This window comes from Hyaena hyaena, unplaced genomic scaffold (assembly GCF_003009895.1).
Source record: "Hyaena hyaena isolate Hyena2069 unplaced genomic scaffold, ASM300989v1 scaffold_235, whole genome shotgun sequence".
In the NCBI taxonomy this organism is placed as follows: domain Eukaryota; kingdom Metazoa; phylum Chordata; class Mammalia; order Carnivora; family Hyaenidae; genus Hyaena; species Hyaena hyaena.
This window is the reverse complement of record NW_024080867.1, coordinates 181531-203938: the sequence shown is the minus strand read 5'-3', so window position 1 is coordinate 203938 and position 22408 is coordinate 181531. Positions and strand designations below refer to the sequence as shown.

At 42.2% G+C, this 22408-nt stretch overlaps 1 protein-coding gene across 1 annotated transcript; it reads left to right on the top strand.

Moving 5' to 3' along the window:
• The first annotated feature begins 21242 nt into the window (after positions 1-21242).
• LOC120239664 (vomeronasal type-1 receptor 4-like) lies at positions 21243-22139 on the top strand. Its single transcript, XM_039244079.1, has one exon. It carries the CDS (start codon positions 21243-21245, stop codon positions 22137-22139), a length of 897 nt encoding a protein of 298 aa, XP_039100010.1.
• Positions 22140-22408: the final 269 nt, after the last annotated feature.

Sequence of the window (22408 nt, the reverse complement as noted above, 5' to 3'; positions counted from 1 at the left end):
TGGTTGCAATTTTAATGCAAATTTACTTTGGAATCTGTTTAAATTTGTAGGAAAGTAGTGAAGAATATAGAGAGAGTTCCCATCTTCCCCCCACCCTGTCTCTCCTGTTATTAACATCTTACATTTCTATGATTTCCATGGTACATTTTGGAAAACTAAGAAACTGGCACTGGCACCACACTATAAATTGAATTGTAGACTTTATTCTTATTTCATCAGTTTTAACACAGATATCTTTTTTTTTTTTCTGTTCCAAGATCCAGTCCAGAGCACCACATTGCATTCAGCCAACATGTGTCTCCAACCTCCTCTTCTCTCTGTCCGACTCTCAGTCTCCTAGGATTTTATGAACTTGACAGGTATGTGGAGGATTGTTCAGGTACTGTGTAGAATACTTCTCAAATTTGTTTTGTCTCATGTTTTTCTCTTATTAGATAGTGCTTATTATATTTAGAAAAACATCTCATCACATCATATTACTGGAAATGAATTATTCATTAATCATCAATCATTACTTATTACTGGCTATGTTGATCTTGACCACTTGGCTATCAAGTATTGGGTAGTGTTTTCTAGTTTCTCCACTATAAAATTTCTATCTGTCCATTCCCATTCTATATTGGTTGGAAGGAAGTCAGTAGGTTTAGCCCAAACACAACAGTGTGAGAGCAGGTGAACTAATCTCCACCTCTTGGAAAGAGGAATATCTGTGTAAAGTATTTAGTATTCTTCTGCAAGAAATAATTCATCTCTTCTCCCTCATTTATTTGTTCCAGTTTTATTTGTATCATCGAGATGTAAGGTACATTGAGAAAACAAGTTAATGTTCCCTTTTGCCCTATTAAATTTGCTTTGCGGGATAAAAATCCCCGGAGGGCGTCATGAATTCCCCAGCTTATGAGGTTAGACAAACAGTATTTTGTATGCTCATATCACATATTTGCATTGCCCTCAACATGCACACTAAGTTCTGCTCATGGGCAAAAAAATAACCTAACAAAGTGCTCATTCTTCCCTTCATGAATCCAAAGTTATGATTAGTGCAGATCACTGCATCAGGAGTAAGGACAGGCAAGGGATCCAGAAGGTCCTTACAGAACTGGTTCCTAGTGTCTGTTCTCTGGTCTCAGCAGGTATGTACAGCTTCAAACTTTCATTTGAGAATTTTGGGGTTTTTTGATATATCAGGGTCTTCAAAAAAAATTTTTTTGGCACATTGTAAAGATTATTACAAAACTCTGTGACATCATTTGAGACGTAATCTAAAAATTTACTTGTTGATTTTTATTTTTTGAATTTTTATTTATTTGAAAGAGAGAGAGAGCAGGGTAGGGACAAGAGAGAGAAGAAGAGAGAGACTCCCAAGCAGGCTCCATGCTGTCTGCGCAGAGCCTAGTGAGGGGCTCAAGCTCATGAAATGTGAGATCATGACCTGAGCTGAAATCAAGAGTCGGATGCTTAACCGACTGAGCCACCCAGGTGTCCCTACATTTATTTTTTTGAAACTAATCTCCCTTAGACTTTATTTAGGATGGAATCAGCAGAAGGGAGAGATTTTTAATAGAGTGTATTTCATTTCACTCTGACTCATACTTGATTTCATTTCCTTGGGGAGCTCACACATCCAATAGCATGTTGGAGATAGAATCACAGACTTGGGCATGTTGACCATATGGTGTCATAGCTTCCCTGGAAATATCGGGCAGAAGGGGCCCCATGAGGCAGATGCTGCTGGAGCCCTGCAAGCCCAGGATTTTCTACGACGGAGGCGGACCACACTGGAGACAGAGCTCTCATTGGTTGGTCTTAGATCCTGTTCATGTCATCCACCTCTTAGAAGCCCTGTGCGTGATCAGGTACAGAGATTACCCATCACCCCAGAGATTATTTCCACATGCCTGTCTGCAGTCATCTCCCCCGACTCACACCTGGATTCTCCAATCTAATCTCCATCAGATTTTTACATTTTTCGTAATATCATATAATTGGAATACTACATTATATAACTTTTTGAAACTGATTTTTTTCACTCAGCATCATGCCCTTGATATTAAACCATGCTGAGGTGTATATTAATAGTTCGTTCCTCTTTATTCCTGAGTGACATTTCATTGTATGGATATGCCACGGTTTTTTTTTTTTTAACAAAAAATTTTTTTTAATGTTTATTCATTTTTGAGAGTCAAAGAGTGAGTGAAGCAGGGGCAGAGAAAGAGAGGCAGACATAGAATCTAAAGCAGGCTCCAGGCTCTGAGCTGTCAGCACAGAGCCCGACCTGGGGTTTGAGATCATGAGATCATGACCTGAGCTGAAATTGGATGCTTAACAGACTGGGCCACCCAAGCACTGACTGGGCCACAGTTTGTTAATCCAACAATTAATTCTTAAACATTTGTGTTGTTTCAACTTTGCCAATTACACTATAATGCATAAATACTCCATAGATGTATTTTTTGATGATGTAATTTTTAAAATTTCTATGTGTAAATATTTGAGGTATTCTGAAAGATGTAGATTTTATAATCATTTACTCTTCAGCTTAAATTTTTAGATTCCAGGGTTGCCTGGATGGCTCAGTCAGTTGAATGGCTGACTCTTGATGTCAGCTCAGGTCATGATTTCATGGTTCATGAGATCAATCCCCATGCACTGTTAGCATGGAGCCTGCTTGGATTCTCTCCACCACCACCCCCATGCCTCTCCCCCGCTCATGCTTTCTCTCTTTCTGAATTAAATAAACATTTTTTTTTAAATGTAGATTTCAGGAGTGCCTGGGTGGCTCAGATTGTTGGGCATCCAACTTTGGATCAGGTCGTGACCTCACAGTTCATGGGTTTGAGCCCCTGTCAGGCTCTGTGCCAACAGCTCAGAGCCTGGAGCCTGCTTCAGATTCTGTGTCTCCCTTTCTCTCTGCCTCTTCCCTGATCGTGCTCACTCTTTTTCTCTCTCAAAAAGAAATAGACATTAAAAAAAATTTTTTTTATGTAGATTTCAGTCATTCCAGAGACGAGAATCATTAACCAAGGACTTTACTTCACTCATGTGCTCCCTTCCTTAATAACTTATGGAGAAAACTCTGTCCTGAATCTGAAATACCTAGATTTTACTACAGGACAGTTTACAAGCTCCTTTTACCTATGAATATAGGTGGCAAATATTAACTTTTTCATCAAAATGAAGTCAGCAATGAATTAAAACAATTTCTTGTAAACATATTTCATAGTAATGCATCAATGCTTTGTTTCCTTTTGATATTGTTAAAAGCAGGAATTTAAAACATTTACAAAATTAGGGGCACCTATGTGACTCTGTCGGTTGGGCATCAGATTTGTCTCAGATCATGCTCTCATGGTTGTGAGTTCAAGCCCCACATTGGGTTCTGTGCTGACAGCTCAGAGCCTGGAGCCTGCTTCAGATTCTGTGTTTCCCTACTCTCTGCCCTTCTCTCGCTCATACTCTGTCTCTCTCGCCCCCAAAAATAAATAAAAATGTTAAAAAATTTTAAAAAACATTTACAAAATTAAAGAGAAGAAAATGCACATTCAAGTACCTTGACAACAGTCTCAAAACTTTGGCCATCTTGCATCATCCATTCCAAAGCCCTCTTTTGGTTGGGGTAAGAGGTGGAGCAGAATGTTTTAATGCCTATCCTAGACACCTTTCAGGATTGGAGATAATTCGTGTCTCACAAATTAGTTGTATGCCATGAAAATTCATCTCTCAAATAATTAACCCTTGGGTTCCTGGTTGGCTCAGTTGGTTGAGTATTTGACTTCGGCTCAGGTCACGATCTCACAGTTCGTGAGTTTGGACCCTGTGTTGGGCTCTGTGCGGACAGCTCAGAGCCTGTAGCCTGCTTCGGATTCTGTGTCTCCCTCTCTCTCTGTCCCTCCCACACTCACACTCTGTCTCTCTCAAAAATAAATATTTAAAAAAATTTTTAAAATAAATAATTAACCCTGTAATAAAAAAAACATAACACTTCCAGGTGATTATAACACAAAAGTATTAAAATCTGTTTGAGTCCCTCATTTCAGTCCTCATGAGTGTATACCTACAGGTGGAATTGCTGGATCATATGGTAATCGTGTGTTAAACTTTTTTTTTCAAGATTTTTTTTTTTAAGTAATCTCTACATCCAATGTGGGGCTTGAATTCACGACTCTTAGATTAACAGTCACATGCTCTTCCCACTGAACCAGCCAGGTGCCCCCATGTATTTAACTTTTTGAGGAATCGCAAAACTGTCTTCCATAGCTGCTGCACCATTTTGTCTTTGTGCTGGAAATACACAAGAGTTACAATTTGTTCATATCCTCACCCATGCTTGATATTTCTTGTTTGTTTGTTTGTCTCTATGTAATCGTCATCCCAATGGGTGTGAAGTGGTGTATCATTGAGGTTTTGATTTTCATTTCTGTAATGATTAGTGATGTTGAACACTTTTTAATGTGTTGTTTAATGATGTTGAACACCGTTTGTGTGTCTTTTTCAGAGAAATGTGTGTTCAAGTCCTACGACTCTTTTTTAATTGGGTTTGTGGTTGAATTGTAAGAGTTCTGTATGTATTCTTGCTTTGCTATTAAGTCTCCATCAGATACTCAATTTGCAAATATTTTCTTCCATTCTTTGGGTTGCCTTTGTACTCTTTTATTTTATTTTTTTATGTTGATATATTTTTGAGAGAGAGAGAGAGAGAGACAGCACAAGCAGTGGAGGGGCAGAGACAGACAGGGAGACAAAGTCTGAAACAGGCTCCAGGCTCTGAACTGTCAGCCCAGAGCCCGACGCAGGGCCTGAACTTGGGAATGGTGAGATCATGACCTGAGCCAAAGTCCGACGCTTAACCGACTGAGCCACCCAGGCGCCTCCCCACCTTTGTACTCTTTTAATAACGTACTAGAATGCATAAAAGCTTTTAGTTTTGATAAAGTATATTTTACCTGTTTCCTTTTTTCTTTTGCTGCCAGTGCTTTTGGTGTCAAATCCAAACAATCATTGCCATGGCCAAGGTCATGTAGCTTTCCCACTATTTCCTTGTGAGAGTTTTATTGTTTTAGCTTTTACATTTAGGTGTTTGATCCTTCTTGGATTAGTTTTTGTGTTTAGTGTAAAGTAAGGATCCAACTTCATTCTTCTGCATGTGGGTACCAAGTTTTCCTGGCACCACTTGTTAGAAAGTCTATTCTGGCACCCTTGTCAAAAATATTCTGACATATATTCAAGTGTTATTTCTGTGTTTTCTATTTTTTTCTGCTAGTGTATGGCCTGCCTATTATTTTTGGCCCACAACACACTGTTTTGATTATTCTAACTTTGCGGTAAGTTTTGAAATCAGAAAGTATAAATCCTCCAACTTTGTTCTTTTTTTAGATTGCTTTGGTTATTTGGGGCCTCCTGAAGTTTCTTATTAGTTTCAGGATGGGTTTTTCTATTTCTGCAAACATTCATTCAATTGTTTTGCTATCTTAAAGTTGTTTTTTTGTTTGTTTTGAGTTGTAACAGTTCTTTATATATTTTGGACATCAGAACCTTATCAGTTATATAGCATGCCAATATATTCTCCCAGATACGTTGTCTTTTCACTTCCTTGATAGTATCCCTCGATGCATAAATTTTTTGTGTCTGAGAGAGAGTGCATGCCCATGTATGCATGTGCATAAGTGGAGGAGGGGTAGAGGGAGGGAGATAGAATCCCAAGCAGGCTCCACACCCAGAGAGGGGCTCACTCTCATGAACCGTGAGTTCATGACCTGAGCCAAAATCAAGAGTCAGATGCTTAACTGACTGAGCCATCCAGGCGCCCCTGCATAAATTAATTTTGGTAAAGTCCAATTTACTTTTTCCTTCTTTCTTTCATGTATCACACTTGTCATATCTTCAAAAACCATGTCTCTCTATTATATGTGTCTATTCTCTTGATTTTATCCTTCTAATCTATTTTTTATTTCTGAGCCAAATTTAACAGGATTATTTTTCTTTTTTTTTTTTTCAAAAAACTTAATGTTTATTTTTGAGAGAGAATGGGGAAGGAGCAGAGAGAGAGGGAAACACAGACTCTGAAGCAGTCGCCAGGCTCTGAGCTCTCAGCACAGAGCTGGATGCAGGGCTCAAATTCATGAGTCGCAAGATCATGACCTGAGCTGAAGTCTAATGCTTAACCAATTGAGCCACCCAGGCGCTCCTATTTTTCATTTTTAATGAGTGGTTGTATATGGTAGGTCCCTCAGCCTCTTTGTCTCCATCTTCTTCAGTTCCCTCACCTTAGTGACACTCTTACTATTAAAACCGTCTGGGGCGCCTTGCTGGCTCAGTCGGGTAAGAGTCTGACTTCAGCTCAGGTCATGATCTCTCGGTTTGTGTGTTCAAGCCCCGTGTCAGGCTCTGTGCTGACAGCTTAAAGCCTGGAGGCTGCCCCAGATTCTGTGTCTCCCTCTCTCTCTGTCCCTCCCCTGCTTGCACTCTGTTTCTCTCTCTCTCTCTGCAAAATAAACATTAAAATAATAAAAACAATAAAATTGTCCATTGATCTTTTACAAATTTGTTATTATACCCACACACATGTTCAGGCACACACATCCAGTACTGCATGAAACTTTATTATTATTATTATTATTATTATTATTATTTAAAGATTTTATTTTTGGGGGTGCCTGGGTGGCTCAGTTGGTTAAGCATCTGACTCTTATTTTGGCTCAGGTCATGATCTTGTGGTTCATGGGATCAAACCCCGCATCAGGCTCTGTGACAGCATGGAGCCTGCTTGGGATTCTCTATCTCACTCTCTCTCTGCTCCTCCCCCAGTCACTCTCTATCTTGCTCTCTCTCAAAATAAATAAATAAACATTAAAAAACAGATTTTATTTTTAAGTAATCTCTACACCAAGGGGGTTCAAACTCATGACCCTGAGATCAAGAGTCACATGCTCTACCGACTAAGCCAGCCATGTGCCCCCACCCTTGTTCTTATTAAGATTCATCTTCAGTATTTTATCACCTTATTTTATGGCTACAAATCTCAGTATGTTCCTGAGTACAAGTGGTGATACTAGAGATTAATTTTTGTGATTCATTTGTGACTTTATGGGACTGCTTCTAATGTCTGAGCATGGACATGAAATTTACTAGTACTTGTTGACTGAGATCACCCTGAACCTAAGAGGCTGGACACATCTGCATTATAAAATATGAACAACTATTAACAATTATCAAGTCATTTGCTGAGACTATTCAATCATTTATTTGTAATATGGTACATCAGTCACAAATGCTCTACTAAAAGTATCATCACCAATCCTGTATTCAAACAAAATCCAAGCAGTTGTATTATCCATTTTACATACAAATTCATCAGTTGTTGGTTCTTTTAAAAACTTTAATATCAGTAGAGCCTTGGTGACTCAGTCAGTTAAGCATATGACTTCAGCTCAGGTCATGATCTCATGGTTCGTGGGTTCCAGCCCCCATCGGGCTCTGTGCTGACAGCTCAGAGCCTGGAGCCTGCTTTAAATCCTGTGTCTCCTCTCTTTGTCCCTGCTCCACTCACACTCTGTCTCACTCTTCTCTCAAAAATAAATAAATGTAAAAAAAATTAAAAATTTTAATATAAAAAAAAGAAAAACAGACGAAAACCAAAAATTGATCCAAAAAAACCAAAAACAATCCAAAAATGTTGATATCAAGGTATATTAATTAAATAAAACATATTCAGTGCTTCTTTTTCTGTTTTGAAAAATAGTGATTGGTGGAGGACTATCCCTTGAAAATACAGAAAACATTAAAATAAAACATTAATAGTAGCATGAGGGGGCACCTGGCTGGCTAGGTTGGTCAAGCATGTGACTCTTGATCTCAGGTTGTGAGTTCAAGCCCCATGTTGGTTGTAGAGATTACTTAAAAAATAAAATAAAATCAGGGCATCTGGGTGGCTCAGTCAGTTAAGTGTCCAACTTCGGGTCATGTCTTGTGTCATGGTCTCACAGATTGTGAATCTGCGTACCACACGGGGCTGTTTGAGTCCCCACATTGAGCTCTCTGTTGTCAGCTTAGAGCCTGTTTTGGATCCTCTGTCTCTCCTCTCTTTTTGTCCCTCCCCCTCTTGTGCATGTGTGCACACTCTCTCAAAAATAAATGAACTTTGAAAAAAAGTCTAAAAAATTAAATCTTTAAAAATTATTTATTTTTTATTTTTAAGAACAAAATTTTTTAAATGTTTATTTATTTTTGAGAGAAAGAGAGAGACTGAGTGGGGGGAGGGGCAGAGAGAGAGGGAGACACAGAACCTGAAGCAGGCTCCAGACTCTGAACTGCTAGCACAGAGCCTGACATGGGGCTCAAACCCATGAAATGTGTGATCATGACCTGAGCCAAAGTCGGACTTAGGTGACTAAGCCACCTAAGCACTCCTAAAAGAAATTCTTTTTTTCAAAAATTAGGGGCACCTGGCTGGCTCAGTTGGAAGAGCATGTGACTCTTAATCTCATGGTCATGAGTTTAAGCACCACGTTGGGTGTGGAGATTACTTAAAAATTTAAAAATTTAAAATATCTTTTTTTTTCCTTTATTCTAGAGACAGCGAGTCAGGGAGAGGGGCAGAGGGAAAGAGAGAATCCCAAGCAGGCTCCATGCTCAGTGCAGAGCCTGAGGTGGGGCTCCATTCCACAATCACAAGGCCATGATGTGAGCCAAATCAAGAGTCACACTGAGCCACCCAGATGCCCCCCTCAGCCAAAAAAAAAAAAAAAAAAAATCTTAAGAAAAAAAGAAACATTCTAGCTTTTGAATATGTCAAAACTCAGTCCGTTTTTTTCTGAGTTGTATTTCCCACGTCTCCCTCAAATTCCCTGAAAAAGTACCTTTACACAGACTCAGAACTTCCTCATTGAAATAATAAGAAAGGAACCACGCATGCATATGTTATAGTAGTCTGTTGAGTGCCTCCCATTCCTACTGAATTCTGAGCTCTGTAAACGCAGACTCATTCTCAAAACTGTCCTGTGGCCGTGCGAGGCTGTACTTGAACCACTCCAGGAGTCAGTGAAGTCAGTGAAGAGATATGGACGGGAACGACAGGGAGAGACCACAGTTAATCAACACTCTCTCCAAAATGATGAAAATACTAGCAAACATTTCAGAAAATTTGGCAGTTTTCTAAAACTCTGCCCAAACTCCAGCATGAGTGGAGAATCCTCTGGCCAAGAGAAACCGCAGGAGTTCAGCAGGAGGGCGGTATCTGTGGTGTTAGAATGTGGAGGTACATCCATTACACTTCCATCCCCAGGTCAGTGATGCCTCCGCCATGAACATCCATTAGCCTCACAGCCAGAGGCAGCACCGGCACCTCCGTACCCTGCAGAGACCCCCATCAGCACAGCAGAGTCCGTATTCACCCAAATAGGTGTTCTCTGGAAAAGCTCCATTCCCAAGGAGTATGCACATTTCACAGGATTCAAAGCTCAGATGAGTGAGCCAGCATACGTACACAAACAAAGATAAAAACATGCAAAAGATTCATGACGTTATTCCTAATAGTTGAAAAGTAGAAACAACCCAATAGTCATGAACAGATTCATGGAGAAATAAAATGTCATGTATTCACAGACTATTTTTCAGAAATAGTTCTTTACAAAGAATGAGGCACCAATACACACTATAACATAGATGAATCTTTTAAACATTATGCTAAGTAAATAAGCCAGTTCCCAAAGAGCACAGATTATATAATATCATGTATATGAAATGTCAAAAATAGAAGCAGAGAATGTACTAGTATTTGGGTTGTAGAGTGACTGCTAGTAATGCACTTCCCTTATAGGGAAGATTGTGGGGGAGCCTGGGTAGCTCAGTCAGGGGAGTGCCTGACTTTAGCTCAGGTCATGATCTCATAGTTTGTGGGCTCAAGCCCCATGATGGTCTTTGTGCTGACAGCATGGAGCCTGGTTTGGATCCTGTGTCCCTCTCTCGGCCCCTCTCCCACTCATACTCTCTCTATCTCAAAAATGAATAGACATTAAAAAATTAAATATAGGGGCACCTGGGTGGCTCAGTCGGTTAAGCTTCCGACTTCAGCTCAGGTCATCATCTCACGGTTCATGAGTTCGAACCCCGTGTCAAGCTCTGTGCTGACAGCCAGCTCAGAGCCTAGAGCCTGTCTTCGGATTCTGTATCTCCCTCTCTCTCTGACCCTCCCCTGCTCACGCTGTCTCCCTCTCTCTCTCAAAAATAAATTTTAAAAAACATTAAAAATTAAATCTAGATTGTGATGATTGCATTCTTTTGTCTGTCTCTCACACACACACCAATGGAATTGCACACTTCCCAAAAGAAGATTTTACACGTGAATTATATCTCATCAAAACCGTTATAAAAAGGATCAAATGAATAAGTGACTGCACTTTGCAAAGACACATGTAACGTTTAGAGCTAGGTCACCAGATTTGGGCACTGGCTCTTCCATGTGCAGCAGGGAGGGCAGAGCCTGGATTCCCGGTTGTCTTCGTTCATGAGAACAAGGGGGCTGACTGTTGGGAAGCACAGATCAGGGAGGACAGTGATGTGTCACCAGCCACCAATAAGGATTGACTAAAAGCATCACATAAACTGAAAAGAGAGAAGAGAGGATGAAAAAAGGTAGGAGGAGTCTACGGGTGGCTCTGGCCTCAGCAGAGGACCGGGGTAAGATGCTGGTCCTATGAACGTGCTGGACTCGCCGCTTGTGTCTGTACAATATGAGAACCACAGATCCACGAGCCGAGAGATCATGACCTGAGCCGAAGTCGGATGCTTAACCACATGGGCCACCCAGGCGCCCCTCCATGTGCTCCAGGGGATTCTAAGGTGAGGCCGGGGTTAATCATGAGGGCTCCCAGGTGCGCTTATGAGAGTTGAGTGCGGGCTTTGGTCTAAGGGGAGGTAATAGGGTCTGCTCAAGGTGGGTTTGTAAGGAGCATGTCAGAGCAGCTACCATCCCCATGCTGTTGCCAGGGTTGTGGGCATCTGTGGGAGTGGAGGCCACATGAAGACACGGAAGGAGAGATTCACACACCGACCTCCATGTGTGAGCTTATTAACCCTGACTCTTACCTGCGACAAAGGTCAGGAGAAGGTGGCCTTTTGGTTTTTTTGTCGTTGCTGTTGTTTTACACAAACTTTCCTTCTGACATGGGGCTCGAACTCATGATCCCTGAGATGCAGACTCATATGCCCCACCAACTGCGACAGCCAGGCACCTTTTTGCAGTTCAAGCTCCCTCTGCCTGTGATGTAGTGGTAACAGATGAAGGGCCTGAGGCTGGCACATTTTAAGGCATAGTCTTGAGATGCGCATGTGGCTTCTCCATATAATATCCTTTAAGAAGGAAACTCAGAGAAGGAAGAGGAGGCAATGGATGGGTTCTCAGGTAAATGTCTTGTTCCAGGTCAGGTGGTGTCCTCTCTCTCCTTCTGAAATACCATGGATTTTTTTTGCATTTATTTATTTGGGGGCTAGGGGCAGAGAGCAAGAGGGAGAGAGAATCCCAAGCAGGATACGTACCGTCAGCACAGAGTGGGACTTGCGATCATGACCTAAGCCAAAATCAAGAGTCAGCCACTTAACTGACTGAGCCGCCCATGCGCCCCTGAAATACTGTGGATTTAGAACATGCAAACATTTATTTCTTTGCCTCTGATGGTCCTGTCTGACCTGCTTGTTTTCAGCGACTATTTTTCCTGTTTTTCTCATGAGGGTCAGGGTTCGGTCTTTAGACCCCTTGTCCCCTGTGTCCCAGCATCTTATGTCAACCCTCTGCAGCCTGGCTGCTGTTATGCCTGGAGCAAGTCCCACCGCGAATTAATGGCCTTCAGCTGTTGGAGATGTTCCCTTTGTGACGGAGCGACGGGTCCTGGGATATCCATGCGGAAGAATGTTTAATGTATAGGTTCCATTTGGATATTCCTTCAGCTCTGTATGGACCAGAATGAGGAAATGCACAAATAAACAGGATGGCATTCATGGTCTAAAATCACTCAGAAGTCTCTGAAAAAGAGAACCTCGCTGTCTAGATTGCTAAAGTATATCTAAATACACTGGAGATTAAGGGGCTTGGAAGCTATAGGTGGCTCAAAATTTGCATAAAACTGATATTTTCTCCTGATTAGATTCTGATGATAATTTGGTTTCTTAAATTTATCTAATTTTTTTTTTTTTTTTTGAGAGACAGAAAGAGTGTGAGCAGAGGAGGAGCAGAGAGAGAGTCCCATATAGGCTCCCTGCTCTGCGCCTGAACCCAATGCGGGGTCCATCTGGACACCGGGGGTCATGCTGTGAGCCGAAATCAAGGGCCGGACACTCAACAGACTGAGCCACCCAGATGCCCCTACTATTTACCTTTTTAAAATCAACAACTTTTAGGGGCGTCTGGGTCGCTCAGTCAGTTAAGCCTCCGACTTCGGCTCAGGTCATGACCTCACCGTCCGTAGGTTTGAGCCCCGCATCGGGCTCTGTGCTGACAGCTCAGAGCTTGGATCCTGCTTCAGATTCTGTCTCCCTCTCTCTCTGCCCCTCCCCCACTTGCTTTCTGCTTCTCTCTCTCAAAATAAACATTTAAAAAATTGAAAAAGTTAGCAACTTTAATTATAATTCATGTATTTCATGGAAACAAGAATGTAGCAAACAGCTCAGGGTGATATGCAAAAAATGTTTTAAAGCTGCCGCTTTGCACATTGCTCTCTGTACGTCTGGAGCTGGCTCTCTCCGCCTCAGGTGCGCTTGTCTGGTATCTCCTCACAGATGCACCTGGCTCTTCCTGCAGGGGGCGCATTCACTCCCTGCGGTGCAGGAGCCAACAGTGGAACATGAGAACTTGGGGGTCCATTTCAAGCCAAGGTGAGGATGGAGGTCCAAAGCCGGCGACCAAGGCAGAACTGGGAGGTACTGGAGGCATGGTGTATAGTTGACTTTTGTTTTCTTCCAACAATACCACAGCAGTGACATGACCAGGGTGCGTCAGGGACCTGACCTCAACCTGTTCCATTACAACCAGTTTTACCTTCTGGTTCAGTTTTCTGCCAGATTCCGCCCCTCTGAAGCTAATATAGTTTTAAAATTAGTATAGGTTTTTCTTTGTCATTAATATGGATCTGGGGTGATTTACTGAGAATTTTGTATAAAACATCATATTTAATCTGGAAAGGCCCCTCTCTTCTTTCTCTTTGTTCACAGTTTGCTTTGGGAAATGAAGGCCCTCACCTTTGTTTACTTGGAGATACTTGCTTTTTTTTCCCCTTATTTTTCTTTTTAACATTTTATTTATTTTTGTGAGACAGAAAGACAGATTGCAAGCAGGGGAGGGACAGAGAGAGAGGGAGACACAGAATCCGAAGCAGGCTCCAAGCTCTGAGCTGTCAGCACAGGGCCTGGCATGAGACTTGAATCCACAAACTGTGAGATCATGACCTGAGCCAAAGTCCATCACCCTGGAGATACTTGCTTTTACGGGTGGAGATTCTAAAGCGTTCAGGCATTGGTCCTGCAAATTTCCATTCATTCCACAATCATGTCACAGACACACTCTTCTTACTGCTTTGTAACATTCATGTCAATAATTCAAGTGTCTCAGAATTCTAAAATATAACTCCTAAATGATCAACAAAACAAATTTTTTCTTTTTTAAATTTTTACTTTTTTAACATTTATTCGTTTTTGAGAGAGACAGAGCGAGCAGGGGAGGGACAGAGAGAGAGGGAGACACAGAATCTGAAAGTAGGCTCCAGGCTCTGAGCTGTCAGCACAGATCCTGATGCAGAGCTTGAACTCAGGAGCTGAGAGCTCATGACCTGAGCTGAAGTCGGACGCTTAACCGACTGAGCCACCCAGGTACCCCAACAAAACAAAATTTCAATGCAACACAAGACTCAGAAACCATAGGTTTTATTTTAGTCTGTGTACTTGTCTCTGTGGTGTGTTCAAAAGTCACAAAAAGCATCATCTACAAATAGACATATACTTTTTATACCACTAAAAGGATATTTACTTATTTTTCACTTTAAAAATAATGTTTGTTTATTTTTGAGAGAGGAGAGAGAAAGCATGAGTGTGCACACAAGTAGGAGAGGGGCAGAGAGAGAGGGAGACACAGAATCTGAAGCAGGCTCCAGGCTCTGAGCGGTCAGTGCAGGGCCCAACACAAGGCTCGAACCCACAAGCCATGAGATCGTGACCTGAGCCGAAGCTGGACGCTCAACTGACTGAGCTGCCCAGGCGCCCCTGAAAATATTAGATAATTGCAATCACAGTGAAAGTTTTCTGTGCCCTCTTTTCAAGGGTATATAATTACCTTTTAAATGTATCCATATGTGTATAAAATGTAAAAGTTACTAATCAGTTTTGTGTTACTTTCCTTTTTAGTCCTCTCAGTTAGGAATCCTGTCACAAATATTCTTTTTGAATTTTTCTCTGTATTAGCCAATGTGTTCCTTCTGGATAAATTCTACATCTCACAAACTGGGTTAAAACCCAGGTCTTTCTGTTTGCTGGATGTTGGACAGAATCGTCTCATAAAAGAGGAAGGATAATATTCTCATAGAATATTTTTGTGGTTTTATGTGTCAATCTATGACAGCTATTAGAATAATATCTAGGAGGGGCGCCTGGGTGGCCCAGTTGATTAAGCTTCCGACTTGGATTCTGCTTTGGGTCATGATCTTGTGGTTTGTGAGATAAAGCCCCGTGTCAGGCTTTGTGCTGACAGTGTGGAGCCTGCTTGGGATTCTCTCTCTCTCTCTCTCTCTCTCTCTCTCTGCTCCACTCTCTCATTCTCTCTCTCAAAATAAATAAATAAACTTAAAACAAGAATAACATCCAGGAAATATTCAAAAAAGATTGTCGCTATTATTTCCATTCTATGAGAATTCCATTCTATTAGAAACTGTTCTAACTCATGCATGATTATTTCCCTCAATGTTTTACCTCTTTGCTATTCAGAAGTGTGGTCCTTGGACCAGAGGTGTTGGATCACTGATGAAGTTGTTAGAAATGCAGAAACTCAGGGCTCCTGGGTGGCTTAGCTGGTTAAGTGTCTGACTCTTCATTTCAGTTCAGGTCACACAATCCCACAGTTTGTGAGTTCCAGGGCAGAGCCTGCTTGGGATTCTCTCCCTCTCCCTCTCTCTCTGCCCCTCCACCTTGGGATTCTCTCTGTCTCCCTCTTTCTCTGCCCCTCCACCCCCAAATAAATAAATAAATAAAAATAAAAAGGAAATGAAGGAACTCAGGCCCCATCCCAGAACTGATCAGAGCTTGTACTCGAACAAGATTTCCAGTTTGTGGCTGCCTCCATTAAATTTTTGAGAAGTAACACTTGTAACTCATCATGACTTTCCTATTGAGAACGATACACAGCTTGTGGATGATACGAATATAGCACCCAAATATATACAAATGCCTGTGTAGATGCCCTAATAGATTTTGTCATCCCTGAAAGTGTAGTGTTTATCAGGGCTTTGTGAACCGTATGCTGTTCTCTTTCCTCAGAATTAGGGAAATTGTTAGGGGAAGTTTTTTTGTGTCCATAATCATCTTATGTATACCTCAGATCACTCACCTAAATCAGAACCAGTTCTCTTAACTCTGGCTTACATAAAATTATAAACTCTGCCCAATGGCCACTTGGTAAATGTATTATTTGTTTCAGAGATGGTTGATGTTCAGGGATGTGGCGAAAGAATTTTCTCAGGAACGGGGGGGTTCCTGGACCCCACTCAGTGGGATTTCAACCAGTACTTGTTGCTAAAAATTCTGGATGAAAAATTAAGTGGAGAGAACTGTGGTAATCCTTGACTGCTCTTGAGCTGAGTAAATCGCTTTGGGTTAACTGATGGTTAAAAGTAGTAAAATCTACTGAAAGGCAACCAACAGAATGGGAGAAGATATTTGCAAATGACATATCAGATAAAGGGCTAGTATCCAAAATCTATAAAGAAGTTATCAAACTCAACAGCCAAAAAACAAATAATCCAATGAAGAAATGGGCAAAAGACATAGACACTTTTCCAAAGAAGACATCCAGATGGTGAACACATGAAAAAATGCTCACCATCACTCGTCATCCGGGAAATACAAATCAGAATGGCTAACGTTAACAACTCAGGCAACAACAGATGTTGGTGAGGAAGCAGAGAAAGAGGAGACCTTTTGCACTGCTGGTGGGAATGCAAACGGGTGCAGCCACCCTGGAAAACTGTACAGAGGTTCTTCAAAAAGTTAAAAATTGAACCACCCTATGACCTACCAATTGCACTACTAGGTATTTATCCAAGAGATACAGGTGTGCTGTTTTGAAGGGGCACACGCACCCCAGTGTTTATAGCAGTGCTGTTGACAATAGGCAAAGTACTGAAAGAGCCCATGTCTCCAACAAGAAATGAATGGCCAAAGGTACACACACACACACAAAATGGAGTATTACTCGACAACCAAAAAGAATGAAATCTTGTCATTTGCAACTATGTGGATGGAACTAGAGGGTATTATGCTAAGTGAAATTAGTCAGAGAAAGACAAATATCATATGACGTCACTCCTATGTGGGATTTGAGATACGAAACAGATGAACATAAAGGAGGGGAAGCAAAAATAATATACAAACAGAGAGGAGGACAAAACATAAGAGACCCTTAAATACAGAGAACAAACTGAGGGTTGCTAGAGGGGTTGTGGGTGGAGGGATGGGCTAGATGGGTGAGGGGCATTACTGAGGACGCTTGTTGGGATGAGCAGTGAATCACTGGAATCTAGTTCTGAAATCATTATTGCACTATATGCTAACTTGGATGTAAATTTAAAATAAATTAAAAAATAAAAGTAGTGAAATCTGACTCCTAAAAGGTTTGACCCTCATGCTTTTATTTGTGAGGGTCTCTTTCGTGCCTTCCCTCTTTCTTCTGTGCACACTGTTCTGTTGCTACTTCCTGTCATGAGTGGGGGGGCGGGCGGGGATCAATGCTGCTGTTCACTTTCCTACAAAATATCCATATGAATGGCACTGAATTGTGCAGAAGACTCAACCTTGGAACCAAGTCGTGGAAAGAAGTCCAGGGATTTCTAATGTGAGGTATTGGCACCATGTAGTCCTGTAACTTTCGTCTCTCTGCAAATCCTCAGGTGATGCATGTCTCATTTTTTTGCCTCTGCTCATAACCGACATGCTGGTGCACACAACAGTCAGAAGGTAAGGAAAGAAGATGCTTTTTTAGCAAAATGACGTATAATGGAAGTTCCCCATGAATGCAGGGAGGCACCCATGTGTTCCTGCCAGGTCCTCACCTATCAGACCCCAGATTTTCATGCCCACTTTCTTGCAATGTCTCCTTAACATCTTCAAACACGCCTATGTTGGCAAGTGTCAGCCTATAGGGATAAAAGGAAAGAGCCTTTCTCAAAAGTCCCTTTGGGGCTGGTGAAAGAAAACTTGTAATTGTTTTGTTGATTTTTTTTTTTTTTTTTGTAATTAGCAACTGAAAAAAGATTCCCAGAAGCATTCTTCCTCCTCAGTGACACTCTGTTTGCTCCTAGGGGAGAAATGACAAATGAAGTCCTGAGTGGCAAGGTGAGGTCACAGGATCAAGAGCCCATATCTCAGGGTCTGGCTGCCTCCCTTTTGCACTTGAACTGGCTGGTTTGACCTTCACAAGAGCCTACCATCCTGACAGCGGGAAGGAGGTGAATGTTTTCTGTTTCAACCCGAGAGGCTGAGTCTACTATGAAAGCGAGGCGATTAGAAGTCTGGGTAAGTGGTTATGTTAGAAAAAGTGCTGCTGTGAACCCAGTCCAATGTCAAAGCCACACAAGAAGGAGGAATAATTCCTGAGGCATCAGCTAAGCTAATAAAGGCAGACGATGGCCCCTAAATTAATTTCACTTCATTTTGATGTTTAAATGCTAGTGAAACCTGATTTTTTTAAGGTGTTTAAGGACCATAGTTCTGAGGTCAATCAGACGCCATTGTCTACTCGACGGGAATCATAGCCTAGATTTCAGGATTCCCAGAGTTGTGCTTACAACACATTGGTGCTTATAACTGGATGAAACTATGTGAACCATATCATTCTGTGCAGTGTATTCAGTGTATTCAAATTACAGTTGCTAGAATGGAAATGTTTACTTTAGCTCTGGGTGTCTGATACAATGAAGGGAGACAGTAACTGTGTTTATACTGAAAACACCTGTGGTCTGTTGATTGTGGTAGGACTTCCTTCTCCAAGTGAGGGACAGATTATTTAAGGAAAAGGTAACTTTATGAGTTTTAGACAATAGCTGACAGGATTGAAAGTATCTTGTGATATTTTGTTTAACTTAAAAATATTCTAATATCAGGACACCTGAGGGGCTCAGTGGGTTGCGTATCTGACTTTCAGCTCAGGTCATAATCTCACGGTTGGTGGGATTGAGCCCCACATCTGTGCTGTCAGCACAAAGCCAGCTTCAGTCCTCTGTCTTTCTGTCACTCCCCAGCTCATGCTCTCTCTCAAAAATAAATAAACATTTAAAAATATGTTTTTAGGGGCACCTGGGTGGTTCAGTCAGTTGTGTGTCTGACTTCGGCTCAGGTCATGATCTCGTGGTCCGTGGGTTTGAGCCCTGTGTTGTGCTCTGTGCTGACAGCTCAGAGCCTGGAGCCTGCTTTGGATCCTGTATCTCCCTCTCTCTCTGCCCCTCCCCTGCTCATGCTTTGTCTCTCTCTCTCAAAAATAAATAAACATTTAAAAATATTTTTTAAAATATGTTTTTAATATTCTAGTATCAATTCAAAATATCTACTACTGCAATACATAAAATATACAGTATTTCATGCCTTAGAGATTAAATTTTGTGCATATGTCCCTTACATCATAATATTTTTTCAAAAATCATGCATCACTGCTAGTAATTTTACTAACTTGGTATTAGTAGGTATGTAAGTAAAAGATCTGAAAATAATAATAATAATACTTTAGTGATTTTGGCCCACACTATTTACTATGCAGTATTGTTTCATGTCCTATAATTTGGGATATGGCATGAGTGTTTTCTTTTTCTTTTTTTAATGTTTTATTCTGAGAGAGAGAGAGACAGCGTGAACAGGGGAGGGTCAGAGAGAGAGGGAGCCACAGAATCTGAAACAGGCTCCAGGCTCTGAGCTAGCTGTCAGCACAGACCCCAACACGGGGCTTGAACCCACGAACTGTAAGATCGTGACCTGAGCTGAAGTCAGACGCTTAACCAACTGAGCCACCCAGGCGCCCCGGCATGAGTGTTTTCAAAAGTTAAGGTAATAAGTGCCGTTGTGTGTTTGTTCCTGACATAAAAGCAAACAAATGTCTCTTTCCATACCCACTCCCGCCACCTTTATATCAAGCCACTCTTCATTCTGTTAAATCCACTTGTCATGCGCCAGGTTCCATGAGTAATAAACTGTAGTCAGTATATCTGCATCTATCAGGATTTTTTTTTAACTTTAAAAAAATGTTTGGGGCGCCTGGGTGGCTTAGTCTGTTGGGCGCACGACTTTCGCTTAGGTCATGATCTCGAGGTTCGTGGGTTTCGAGCCCCGCGTCGGGCTCTGTGCTGACTGCTGGCTCGGAGCCTGAAGCCTATTTTGGAGTCTGTGTATCCCTCTCTTTCTGACCCTCCCCTGCTCATGCTGTCTCTCTCTCTCTCTCTCTCTCCTAGAAATAAATAAAAATATTTTTTAAAAATGTTTATTTATTTTGAGAGAGAGAGAGTCAGAGGGAGGGGCAGAGAGAGAGGAGAGAGAGGATCCCAAGCAGGCTCCGAGTTATCAGCACAGAGCCTAATGTAGGCCTTGAACTCATGAACTGTGAGATCATGACCTGAGCTGAGATCAAGAGCCAGACACTTCACTGACTGAGCCACCCATGCACCCCTCTATAGAATTTCTAAAGCTTCATTCATAATTGACATTGGCCTATAGAATAAATCTGTACATATAAATGAAAACTGGCTAAAATAAAAATTGTAACAATACATCCAACCTAAAATCAAACAAGGGGCACTGGGTGGCTCAGTCAGTTAAGTGTCTGACTTCAGCTCAGGCCATAATCTCACGGTTCATGAGTTTGAGCCCCATGTTGGTCTCTGTGCTGACAGCTCAGCGCCTGGAGGCTGCTTCAGATTCTGTGTCTCCCTCTCTCTTTGTCCCTCCCCTGCTCACTCTTTATCTGTCAAAATAAACATTAAAACATTTTTTTTAAATTTTTTTTAATGTTTTATTTATTTCTAGGAGAGAGAGAGAGAGAGACAGCCTGAGCAGGGGAGGGTCAGAGAGAGAGGGAGTCACAGACTCTGAAACAGGCTCCAGGCTCTGAGCTGGCAGTCAGCACAGAGCCCAATGCGGGGCTCGAACCCACGAACCGCGAGATCATGACCTAAGCGAAAGTCGGACGCTCAGCCGACTAAGCCACCCAGGCGCCCCAAACATTTTAAAATAAATAAATACATTCAAAAAAAAATCAAACGTAAAAATGGCAAACATACTCTGGATTATCTGAAAAACACTGCTAACTGCTTTTTTTCATGTTGCTCGGTGGTTCAAAATGCTGTTTTTGTTACTAATACCAGGCATTTCCAAATTCTTACTCTGCCCCTAACCACCACATAGATATAGACAGATCACTTTGACTTCTATTTACCTTAACATCCTTTCTCTTTGTAATTAAAGTAACAGCATGTGCCTACCAGTTTCAGGAAGAATCAGAAGTTATGATGTATATGTTCTTCATAGGCTGTAACTTTTCTCTGAAGTTTATAGATTTAACTCTTGAAAAATCTCTTTTTTTTAATTAAAAAAATTTTTTAATGTTTAATTTTGAGAGAGAAAGACCATGAGCGGGGGAGGAGACAAAAGAGAGGGAGACCCAGAATCCAAAGCAGGCTCCAGGCTCTGAGCTGTCAGCACAGCTGAACCCACAAACTGTGAGGTCATGACCTGAGCCAAAATCTGGCGCTCAACCATCTGAGCCACCCAGGCGCCCCTCACTCTTGAAAAATCTCTTAATAAAAGATTGAAAAAATGAAATTAGAAATATCTTAGAACCAAGAGAGTAAATGGAGAATGTTGGGATTCAGTTGACACTCTGGATGTGGTTCCTGCTCCCGTCCCCGCCCCCGTGCCTCCCCCCCACCCCCACCCCCACCCCCACCCCCGGCAATTCCTACACAGGATCCAATGGCTTTGAAGACGAGCGTTGGTCACTGAGGACTGACAGGATGGCCACCAGGGATCTGTCAGTAGGGCTGATCTTCTTAATCCAGACTGTGGTTGGAACGCTGGGGAACTTGTCTCTTCTTTACCATTATCTCCACCTTTCTTTCACTGGGTGCAGGGCGAGGAGTATAGATTTGATTCTCAGGCACCTGACTGTAGCCAATGCCTTGGTCATTCTCTCTAAAGAAGTCTCCCATATGATGGCAGATTTTGGGGTGAGGCAGTGCTCCGATGATTTTAGATGTGACCTTCTCTTCTATGTTCAGAGAGTGGCCAGGGGAGTGTCCATTGAGAGCACCTGCCTGTTGAGTATCTTCCAAGCCGTCATGATCAGCCCCCAGAACTCCAGGTGGGCAGCGCTTAAAGGGACAGCTCCAAAGTACATCGGCCCCTCCACTGCCCTCTGCTGGATCCTGAACATGCTAATAAACACCATTTACCTGCTTTATGAGACTGGCCAGTGGATCAGCATAAACACGTGGAAAACGAGTTATGGATTCTGTTGCGTGGTCATTTACGATAATATCAGAGCCTCTCTGTTTGCAGTATGGCTGTCGTTCACTGATGTTTGCTCTCTGGGGCTCGTGCTCTGGGCCAGCGGCTACATGGTCTTCATCCTTCACAGACACAAGCAGAGGGTCCGATACATTCACGCAACCAATGTCTCCCCCAGATCCTCCGCTGGCTCCAGAGCCACGCGGAGCATCCTTGTCCTGGTGAGCACCTTTGTGTTTTGTAATACCGCCTCCTCCATTTGTCAAGTTTGTGTGGCTTTTTTCAACAACCCCAGCCAGTCACTGGTGACCATGTCGGCTCTCTTGGCTGTATGTTTTCCAACTCTCAGCCCCTTTGTGCTTATGAACTGTGACCCCAGTGTGTCCAGGCCCAGCTTTGCCTAGATAAGGAATAAAAAAATTCCCTCATCCTATCAGAAACATGTGTTTTTCTTGTTGTTGTTGTTGTTTTTCCTTCTACCCCTGTGCTGTCAGTGCAGAGCCAGCCTGGGCTCAAGTCCACAAACTGTGAGATCATGATCTGAGCTGAGATCAAGAGTCAGATGACTAGGGGCACCTGGGTGGCTCAGTAGGTTGGGCATCCAACTTCAGCTCAGGTCACGATCTCACGGTTCATGGGTTCGAGCCACGGGGTCGGGCTCCGTGCTGACAGC

What these genes read in the sequence shown, in the direction of transcription:
- LOC120239664 (XM_039244079.1), top strand. Translation starts at nt 21,243, where the DNA reads ATGGCCACCAGGGATCTGTCAGTAGGGCTGATCTTCTTAATCCAGACT.